Source organism: Psammomys obesus, unplaced genomic scaffold (genome assembly GCF_907164565.1).
Source record: "Psammomys obesus unplaced genomic scaffold, mPsaObe1.curated_primary_1811, whole genome shotgun sequence".
In the NCBI taxonomy this organism is placed as follows: Eukaryota; Metazoa; Chordata; class Mammalia; order Rodentia; family Muridae; genus Psammomys; species Psammomys obesus.
The window spans coordinates 8,095,624-8,106,062 of NW_026588752.1; the positions used below are offsets into that span (position 1 = coordinate 8,095,624).

The 10,439-nt window shown below is 47.7% G+C and overlaps 2 protein-coding genes across 6 annotated transcripts in view; one reads left to right on the forward strand and one right to left on the reverse strand.

Annotated features, from left to right (window-relative positions):
* Luc7l (LUC7 like) overlaps positions 1–4,733 on the forward strand; it is a 29,995-nt gene extending 25,262 nt beyond the window's left edge. For all 5 annotated transcript variants that reach the window (XM_055604540.1, XM_055604534.1, XM_055604535.1 and 2 more), the window contains one exon: positions 301–4,733. In XM_055604540.1, the coding sequence (XP_055460515.1) occupies positions 301–442 (142 nt within the window). In that variant the 3' untranslated portion in view covers positions 443–4,733. The remainder of the gene's footprint in view (positions 1–300) is intronic.
* Positions 4,734–5,573: 840 nt separating this feature from the next.
* LOC129674604 (hemoglobin subunit alpha) lies at positions 5,574–6,416 on the reverse strand. Its single transcript, XM_055604688.1, has 3 exons — positions 6,272–6,416; positions 5,947–6,151; positions 5,574–5,793 (listed from the first exon to the last, which is right to left on the reverse strand). Exons 1-3 carry the CDS (start codon positions 6,364–6,366, stop codon positions 5,665–5,667), a joined length of 429 nt encoding a protein of 142 aa, XP_055460663.1. The 5' UTR covers positions 6,367–6,416; the 3' UTR covers positions 5,574–5,664.
* Positions 6,417–10,439: the final 4,023 nt, after the last annotated feature.

The window sequence follows — 10,439 nt, forward strand, 5'->3', positions numbered from 1 at the left end:
CAATTAAGCTTGGCTGTCTTCTGTTTTGTAAAAAGTCATCTAAAGCCAGGTGGTGGTGGCGGCCTACACTTTTAATCCTATCACTCAGGAGGCAGAGCAGTCAGACTCTGAGTTTGAGGCCAATCTGGTCTACAGAAGGAGTTCCAAGACTGCATGGAGAAGCTTGTCTCCAAAAACCTCAGGGGTGGGGGCATGGCCTTCCCTCACTCAGGGTTAAGGGTCTACCTTTTTGGTTCCTATGCAGCAGCCAGCCAGAAAGAGATGGCAGCCTCTGCTGAGCCTCTGGTTCCACTTTCCCAGGTTCTCCAGGGAGCGTTCATTGAGAGAGGAATCCTGGGAGTACGGGCGGAGTGAGCGAGGGCCCACTGACTGGAGGCTGGAGAGTTCCAATGGCAAGACTGCATCGCGGAGATCGGAGGAGAAGGAGGCTGGCGAGATCTGACCCTGGCTCTGGAGCTGTAAATAGTCTGACAAATGCTCAGCACAGCCTAAATTACCCTTTATATTTGCTGGGTACAACTCATCTTTTGTAGTTAAAATTTCTATTGTTTGGCCCTAGCTGTGAGTTTCTAGAGTTGTTCAGAGCTGCTCCTGTGTTTGGGGTTATGTTGTATAGGAACAAATAAATCTGGGGGCTGCCTCCTGACAGCTGTGTTGGAGTGTCTGCTGTCCTCCACTCTAGAGGCACTTCATTAGGACCCTGCACCTGTGGAGACAAAGGCTGGTGCTGCCATTAACTCAGAAAGCTGACAAATGTCTGACCACTTTAACTTTTGGCATCCTGTGTGCCAGGGCACTCCCAACACGCTGAGCCAGATGAATGTGGCTTTCCTGCCTGGCTCATTCTGCATCTTAGCTGCTCATCCCAGTGCAGACCATAGAGCGGGCTTTGTGGATGGTAGGGGTGGCCATATTACACACTCGTTTCCTTATGAAGAGTGGTATCTGTTATCCTTAGCTCAGATGTGCCATATTGTAGTTCCACTTTGCTACTTAGGTGGAATGGCCCTAATGACGTAGATGGCCCCTACTTGTCAATCAGGAGGTCCTTGGGAGAGGGTTACAGCTTAGGTCAGGTATCTTGGGTAAAGTTTACGCCCAACCGAGCATGTTGTTGCTCACAGAGGACCAATGCCTTAAGACTAAAGTGAAGCCCAAATAGAAAGGATCACTGAATAGGAGCTTCTTTCCTTCATTTGTATGGGGGAGGTTATAGTTTATTTTTGGAGGGAATTTTAGTTGCTTGTGTTAAGCATAGAAGCACCTCTCTCCCTGTGATGTGGTTGTAAAATTAGGTGCTGTTCTTGAGCTGTTGGTTTAATGGTCACACATGGGGTTTTGTGATCTTGTAATGTGGTTCTTGTACTGCCCTGGGCTCTCCCCTGCAGGGGGATGTATGTGGGTACCTGCCCTGCTGGTATGTGAAGCAGGCTTTCCCTGGTCAGCAGTCTCCATGTGAAAGGAGGTAGGGTGGAATATCCTGAAGGAATCCACTGGGCCTCAGTACTGTAGACAGGTGCTTTGTGTAGGTTTCATTCATCTCTAGCTCCTTGCCCTCCAGGTGGGGCTCAGTTGAGCTTTCCTGCTCTCTTCCTGGAGTGTGGCCTGTAGCTGGGCTTCTTGGTCCAGGTGGACATTTTGACTAGCCGTGGCCACTTAGGCTAGGAACTTGTTTTGTGGACTCTTTGGGGCCTTAACTAGACAGTCCTAACCTCAGAGCCAACATTAACATGTCCTTTTTTGCCTAGATATAAATTTGTATGTGGAGAAACAACTGTTTTGTTTTATCAGGAAGTAAAGTTGGGAACATTTTTGAAATGTGGCCAGAGGATAATTCCTGGCTTGTGAGGCATACAGCTACAGCTACTGGTATTTGGGTACAGTAGGCAGACACCTTCCTTTGGTAGCCTCTTTTTGTATGGTCAGGGTTCTCAGGATTGCAGAAAGGCCAGTTGCCTCAGTCTCTTGGGGAAGATGATCTTACAAGGAAATTGTGGCAAAAGTTTTTTTGTTTGTGTTTTTAACTTTTTGGGCAAGGGCCAAGAGTCTTGCCTTGATCCCAGACTACTAAACTTCAGGGCTGAAGACACTTTTGCCTCAGCCCCCAAGTAGTTGGCATTAACAACTATGCCAACACACCTGGGTGCTTTATTTTCTTGTTTTGTGTTTGTTTGGTGGGCAGGAGTTCTTTGCCTGTCCTGGAATTCTTTCTGTAGAACCAGCTGGCCTCAAACTCAGAGATCTGCTGTCTCTGCCTCCTGATGTTTTTCTGAACTAAGTAAACTATGTTTCCTTAATTGAAGATTGCTGGAGAAAGGGAACCAGGAAGACATAGATAACCAGAGATTTGTTGTGTGTGTTTGCAAGGGTGCTGGTGGCTCAGGCCAGTATGCAAAAAGTCGTAGGGTCTACCATCTGCAACCTGAGGGCCCAGGACGGATGCTGCTGATTAGGTTCCAGGCCAAAGAACTGGGAGACCCAATAGTTTTTATCCTGCCCTTTGCAAGGCCCAGTAATCAGTAGCACCCACAGGCCAGGGCATAGGGGGAGGTGGATGTCCAGCTCAGAAAGAGTAGATATGCCTTTCCTAGACCCTTTTGTTCTTTGCAGGCCTTTGGTGATGCCTAGTGCATTGAACAAAGAAGTCATAATTCTGGCTGATGATTGTAATGCTTCTCTGAAATCCACAGTTTTCCCCATGTCATATAATGTGTGTCATGCATGTGCTCTGAGAGGTGATTTCACAGTTTCTTCTATTTGCTGATACAGGACTTAGTTTGCTTTCTGTTGAGTAAGAAGTGAAAGACGGGTGTGTAGGACATATTTCTGTGTCTGGGATATAGCAATGGAGGCAGGGCAGCAGGTTAGAATCAAGTTTCTTCAATGACTGTGACTGATTCTGAGGCATTACCTTCTCTCTGAAATCGTATGAAAACAGGGTTTGGTAGCCCCTGGTCCCTCTACCTAGACGATAGGTGCTAGGGCTGGGGACCCATTTCCTATCCTAGGTCTGTCCCACAAGCCTTTGATGTTGGAAGTTATTTTTGTCTTGTCTGGTGTAGGTCAGCCTTGTGCCAACAGGTGGCACTGTCCTACTTTTGGAGACTGTCTTAGATGTTCTGGCACCTAAGCTCCTAGGTCAGGAGGATGAACATGAACATGAAGCATCCCAAGAGTCCTGTCTGATCAAGCAAGATGATTACTGTACTTATGGGACCTGTGATTCTTGCCTGTTACTCTCTGGGGGACAAAAGGCCCAAGGTGGTCAAATCCAGCCTCAATATTTTTGATGATTAACCCTAGACCTGCCAGGTTAGAGGCCTCTTGAATCTCCTAATGTCCCAAGGTCATTGTAACAGGTAAAAGACTGGGCCTTCATTATATTTCCTTGGGGAATCCGTAATGATTGGAACTTGGCTTAACTGCAATGGAAGGGTAGTCTCTTACTACACAGATAAGAGAGAGAGGAGATGCAGGGTGTTCCCCTTGAAGAACCCATTGTCAGCTCAGCAGAACTTGGAAGCCCGTACCTAAGTCATATGGCTCAGGAACATCAGGGCCAGGCAGAGGTTAACAGGCTGACAGTGGCCTGTTAACAAACGACATTATAGCCATGACTGATGTGGATAAGTCAGTGAAGCTCTGGGAAAGGTGGTTTACCTTGACCGGGGCCTCCAGCAATAGCAGAGTCAGCCAGCCACTTGGCTGTGGCTGCTTTAATCTGCAGTCTGGTCCTGGGATGTGTGAGCTCTGCTTTTTTCCAAAGTTAACTGGCCTGAGAGCCTTAAATTTCCCTGGACTCTAAAGCCTCACATTTTTCCTGCCTGGCATGCATTATTAGAATACACTGAATCTTAGTGTGTGTTTTGTCATTGTCAGTGTCTTCTGCCTCCCGAGTCCTTAACACTCTTCCTTGGGTTTGTTTCCTGCTAAAATAAAAGTAATTACTTCTCAGATCATTAAATGGACAGCTGTTAGGTGTGTGGCTCCTAGCACATATTCCTTTCAGAACAGTAATATTTATAGAATGCTGTGATATATTCCATTGAGGATTCCAAACTATAGCAAAGCTTTGTAAGTCAAACTACATTATAGCCATCTCTGATGTATATAAGTCGGTGACATTTATATATCCACAGTGTTGTGCAGTTATCACTGTTACCAAGTTGTAGGATGTTTTCATCCAGACAGAAACTCCAGTTCTCTAACTATAACTTTCCAGCTTCTTCCTGAAGCCTCTGGCAACCAAAAACCTGTTTTCTGTTTTCAAACCCTATAGTTTGCTCATTTGGGTATTTAACAAACATGGGCTCATGCCCCGGATGGCTTTTGGTGTGTTGATTTCCTCTACTCAAAGTGTCTGCAAAACTCAGCCTCGTAACCTTTTCTTGGGTAAAGACTTCCATTCTGAGTGTAAGCAACATGTTACGTACTCACTCTGATGGTTCACCTGATTAGCTCGATGGGTTTAGAATCACCATGAAAACAGCCGAGTGGTCTATGAAGGTATTTCCAAGGGTTTCAGTGAGAAGACGAACCCAGAATATAGGATGCACTATCCTATATGTTGGGTCCTAGACTGAATAAAAAGGAGGAAAAGAGCTGAGCACTAGCCATCGTCTCTGCTTCCTGACTGCAGATGCAATGTGACCGGCTGCCTTAAGTTCCTGCAACTCTGACTTCCCACCACAAGGACTGTACCCTTATACTGTGAGCCAAAATAAAACTCCTTCCCTCAGTTGCTCTTGTCAGGCATTTTGTCACAGCAGTGAGAAGCATCTAACATCCACCCACCTCATGGTGCTTAGGATGTGCTACAGCTGCCTCTAGGACTAGCACTGATGGTCTGTAGTGGGTATTTTCCAAAGATGTCTCATGAGCCCACAGAAAAAGACACTGCTGTTTCTACGAAGAGTTACTAACAGCCAGCCCTGACTTTGTAGTTCTTCCTACCAAGGGATTTTGTCTTCCTATATAGCCCTTGAGATCCATCTCTCAACCCAGGGATTTATATGAGGTCTGAGGGTGTACTGATACCAAACCTGATAAACCAAAACCCAGGGCTGCTCTGCAGGGTGGATGTATGTCCAGGTGAGCATTGGGCCCATTTTTGTATATATGTGTCTGCATGAAATGAAGGGTACTAGTGGACAAGGAACTTGTATTCCAGCAAATTCACGTAGAACCTGTGGAGCCAGGGGTTGTTCAGAAATCCTGGGCAGAGGGCTCTGGTTGGCCCCTCTTCTCTCCATCCTCCTTTGGCCCTTCCTCTCTGCCCTGCCTCAGCACAGGCAACCTAAGTCCCAGGCCAGGAATGTGTTCTAGACTCTAGGCCCTATAAAAGTGCTCAGCCTGTGGGTTGAACTCCTTTGGGATATTATGCCACATTGCTAATAGCAAAATTACAGTTATGAAGTAGCAATGAAGTAACTATAGTTGGGGGTTTCCACAACATGAAGGAATGTATCAAAGGGACAGCATTCCAAAGATTGAGAAACTGCTTAGGGCCTAAAGGCTTCCCTGAACCAGTCCTACCACCTTTACAGATGCCGAGAACCAGGCACACAGGCTTTTCCTACTCAGGCTTTATTCAAAGACCAAGAGTCATACAGGTACGAGGGAGGGAGGCTGGCCCGGGGCAGGAGGCAGCCCAGAGACTCCAGCTTAACGGTACTTGGAGGTCAGCACGGTGCTCACAGAGGCAAAGAATTTGTCCAGAGAGGCGTGCATCGCGGGGCTGAAATCAGTAGGGTGGTGGCAGGCCAGGGTCACCAGCAGGCAGTGGCTCAGGAGCTGCGGAGACAGGAAGGGTCAGTCCGTGGCAGTCCGCGGACTCCCTGCTGCCCTGGGCTCCCCTTTCTAGGACCCCTGTGTCCCCTGCTCCGAGCACGAGGACATGCCCTCCCTAGGGACCCCAGAAGCCGCCTGCCAGGCTCGGGCACACACCTTGAAGTTGACGGGGTCCACACGCAGCTTGTGGGCGTGCAGGTCGCTCAGAGTGGACAGGGCACCGGGCAGGTCATCGAGGTGGCTTGCGGCGGTGGCCAGCGCGTCAGCGACCTTCTTGCCATGGCCCTTGACCTGGGTGGAGCCGTGGCTTACATCAAAGTGAGGGAAGTAGGTCTTGGTGGTGGGGAAGCTAACGAACATCCTAGGCGAAGAAGGTGGGAGGAGAAGTTGAGGCCACAGGAAAGCAAGTTAGGAGCTGCCCACTGAGCGCCAGGTTTGCCTTGGGTCCCACCGGCCTTGCAGAGCCAAAGCCCCATCTCACCTCTCTAGGGCCTCCGCGCCATACTCAGCACCATGGCCGCCAATCTTGCTCCAGGCGGTCTTGATGTTGGTTTTGTCGTCCGGGGAGAGCACCATGATGATGTCTTTCTTCCTGAGTCTGTGAGAATCAGAAGTGTGTTGGGCCTGTAGCAAGCCGCACTTATAAGCCTGCAGCGCCTGGGACACGCCCTCGGGGAGGTTCCCATTGGCTGGCCTGTGAGGAGAGGAGAGCTGCAGAGCAGGCTGATAATGGGCCCCCAGGGTGGGGGCCTCTCGGGGCGTCTGAGAATCCTGATCCCCCGCCAGGATGCTTCTTGCCTTTCCTATGTCTCTCATGATTGGTGTTTGGGAAGAAGTAAGGGTCCCACTGCCTTGGACAGAGAAGCAAGTCGCTCAGACCAGCCTGAGCAGTGCCCATCCCCCTCCACCAACAACTGGGTCCCAGTTTCTCTCCTTCCTAACCAACACATTCTCTCTGCTTTGGCCCCAGCCCCAGGCTTCACCCTGATTCTGAGAACAAGAAGGGGAGAATGCTAGCGACCCACAGAGGAGCCGTCCTGCTGTCCTTTCTACCCTCTCCCCTCTCTCTTCCCCTTTGTCCACTCTCTCTTCTCTCTCTTTTTTTTTTTCTTCTTTTTTTTTCCCTGTCTCTCCTTTACTTCTTTTTTGTGGCCAAGTCTTGCTGTATTGTCCAGGCTGGCCTGGAATCCTTTGGCTCAAGTGAATCTCCTAGCTCAGCCTTCTGGGTATCTGGAACTGTAGGAGCAGGTCACCAGACTCTGACTTTCATCTTAGCTGCCCCTTGCTATGGTGGATAAATAAGGAAACGCTGAGAGCTGGGTTTGGTGTCACACATGGGGAAACTCAGGTACTGACAGGCTGAGGCAGGAAGATTGCCTAAGGCCATGAATTTAAGGTCAGCCTCTGCAAAAAGTGTCAGGTGCAGGGAGCTGGAGAGATGGCTCAGAGGTTAAGAACACTGGCTGTTTTTCCAAAGGTCCTAAGTTCAATTCCCACAACCACATGATGGTTCACAACCATCTATAATGAAATGAGATCTGATGCCCTCTTCTGGCATACAGGCAGAACACTGTATAAATAAAAAAAGTCTTTAAAAAAAAAGTGTCAGGTTTGGTGGCCTATGCCTGTAATTCCAGGGAGGCAGAGACAGGTGGATCTCTGTGAGTTTGAGGCCAGAGCATGGTCCATAAAGTAAGTCCAGAACAGCCAGGGCTCTTACACAAAACAAACAAACAAAATGTCTGGGGAATTATTTTTTCTTTTTTTCTTACACTTTTATTTTTCTCTCTTCTCTCCATTCCTTTCTTTTCTTGTGTGTGTATAAAATTGTTGTGATCTATGTTGTATTCTTAGCTGTATGGGTCAAATGATATTTCAAAAGAAGTGGCATGTATTAGGACTCTCCTACTGTCCCCTGAGAGGATCTCTTAAGGGTTAGTCCTTCCCAGGACAAAGGCATTGATTCAAAACTTCTCTGCAACTCTTTTCTCTTGCTCTTCTCCCCCACTACAGCTTCTGAAAGGTTCCTGGGCCAAGGCAGTAGGACCATACTCTCTGTTGACATGTCAGGGACTCAGACAACTCAGGTGTACACACATTTTATTCAGACCAAGAGGTGCAGGTTTATAACAGGAAGGACCTGGTCATGGGCCAAAAGGACGAACCTGTGCTGTAGCTGGAGGTTAGCATTGTATTCACAGCAGCAAAAAAAATCTTGTCCATGGAGGTATGAGCCTCAGGAATGAATGATTCACTCATGTTGCTTGGCCATACTTAGCGGCATGCTTGGCTCAGGAACTATGGGGAGAGGGAACATAGTCAGCGGCTGTGGGTAGCACAAGGGCTTCTCTAGGCTTCGGTAAGTGTCCGGCAGTGCCTCAGTACCCAGGTCTCTGCCATGCAGGTGGTGGACAAGGATGTAATTCACATCCAACATGGCAGTGCAAAGGTTATCTAGATGGCCTGAGGTGTTGATGGCCTTGGGCTGCTACCTTGGCAGAGAGGGGCTCATGTCCTAGTTAAGGAAGTAGGTCTTGAGGGTGGGAAAGTTCTGGAATTTTTTTTTTATAGGAAGAAAGGCAAGAGACAGAGATTGAGTGATGGAAGGACACCTTTGCACTCCAGAGACCTGTCAGGGCAGGCAGGTTTCCTTACCTCTCTAGGGCTTCTGTGCTACAATGTACCACTCGTCTTGATTAAGGCTTATCTTCATTAGCACGTGCCATAGTGGGTTCTTTAGAGTGTGTTTCAGAATGCTGGACCCAAAGAGTACTGGGTATGTTATCTGTAGCTAGGGTGGGAGTATATGAGGGACAAGCTACCAGCACATGCTTCAGCTTGGTCACCCTTAATGCCACAGGGTGGGTCTACAGTGGGCTGCCATCACCTTGTTCACTGACTCCAGCCTTTTCCTTTTTCCTGCTCCCATCTCTGCCAGATAGCTGTCTGGGAAGCCCAGAGGTCCCATTGCCTTTGGCAGACTGCCTCATATTATGCTTTCCCCACATCGTCTCTTCTTACCCTTTTCTTGCTTTTGCCATAGCCCCAACCACAAGCTTCATCTGGACAAGAAAGATAAGGTACTGGGGACTCAGAGGCATAAGGAATGCCTGCCCCTGGCCTGAGCCTCCCTTCTCTCTCCACACTGTTTCAGTCTTTCCTCCCTGAGATCCTTGAAGTGTAAGTCTTAGTCTCAGAGAGAATAGAGCAGCCAAATTCCTCTTGTCTTCTTTCTTTTCTCCTTCCTCTCTTCAACCTCTTCTTCTCCTTCCCTTTCTTCCTTCCTCTACCTTTTTTCTTTCCCACCTTTTTTCCTCCCTTCCTTCATCCCTCCTTTTCTCCAGACATGTCTTTCTTTAGACTTAATGACACTAGGCAAAGTCCCAAACTTTACTTAAGCCTTTTCTGGGTGGAGAGATAGGATAGAGACTCTCTCTATTGATAACACAGAAGGGTATGAAAGTTTGGGTGGACTTCAGCTTGTTTCTTACATGTTTTCCTACATATAAATACAACTGAGGTGGGTGCAGAGATGGCTCAGCAGTGAAGAGTGCTTGCTGCCCTTCAGAGGACCTGAGTTTGGTTCCCTACACCCATGTGAGGTGGATTACAATTACCTGTTACTCAGCTCTAGCTTTGGGGGATTTGACACCCACTTCTGACCTCTGTGGGCATCTCACATGTGGCATACATACAAACATGCATAAATAAAATAAAATAAGATAAATAAAAATGGGTTGACTGTGAGGGAAAAAGTCAAGACGAGTCTTCAGGGGAGAAGAAGAAAGAACTGCCCAGGTATTTAAAACAGTCCTTGCCCAGAAACTAGTAAATGTGGTACTTGCCAACCTCCTGAAAGCTGTAGCCAGTGCAACATACACTGGCTCCTTCCAGAAAAAGCCTGGAAACCTAAGTCAAGTTCTGGAACACAGAAGCCAGGTAGGCTGTCTAAGAAACCAGTCTAGAGCCAGTGGCTTCAAACCCAGGACAAGAGAGTTCTAGCTCCTGCTAACAGCCAGGGAAGTCACACAAGCGAGGCTTCTGAAGTGACACCAGTTCTCAGACTCCTTTCAGAGCAACTGCATTGTACAGCAATCTGCTGCTTAACTGTCCTTCCTGCCAGCCTGCAGCTACACAAGCCATTCTTCCCCAGCCTGTGTTTGCACAGGGATTTTTATTTACTTATTTATTTTTTTAAGACAGGGTCTCACTGGCCTAGAACTTGCTCTGTAGATCAGGCTGGCATTGAACTGATGGAATCTCTTTACTTCTGCCTTTGGAGTGCTTTGATTAAAAATGTGTGACACTATGCCTGTCTGTACATATTCACTTTTGATAAGATTTTTGACTTACGATATTTGTTCCTATAGTTCCCTTTACTGTTTTTTAGAGATTTATCTAATTCAAAAATATAAAGCCAGGTTTGGTGGTGCAGTGTTTTAGTCCCAGCACTTGGGAGGCAGAGGCAGGCAGATCTCAGTGAGTTCAAGGCCAGCCTGGTCTACAAATTGAGTTCCAGCACAACCTGGCAGTTATAGAGAGAAATCCTGGCTTGAAAAAAAAAAAAAATATATATATATGGCTGGAATGGAAAGATGGCTCAGCTGTTTAGAGGATGTGTTGTTCTTGGGGAGGACCTGGGTTCAGTT

Coding starts and splice junctions, on each gene's coding strand:
- LOC129674604 (XM_055604688.1), bottom strand. CDS start 6,366: ATGGTGCTCTCCCCGGACGACAAAACCAACATCAAGACCGCCTGGAGC. Junction 6,152..6,271: donor GGCGCGGAGGCCCTAGAGAG/GTGAGATGGGGC, acceptor TTCTTCGCCTAG/GATGTTCGTTAGCTTCCCCA. Junction 5,794..5,946: donor TGGACCCCGTCAACTTCAAG/GTGTGTGCCCGA, acceptor CTGTCTCCGCAG/CTCCTGAGCCACTGCCTGCT.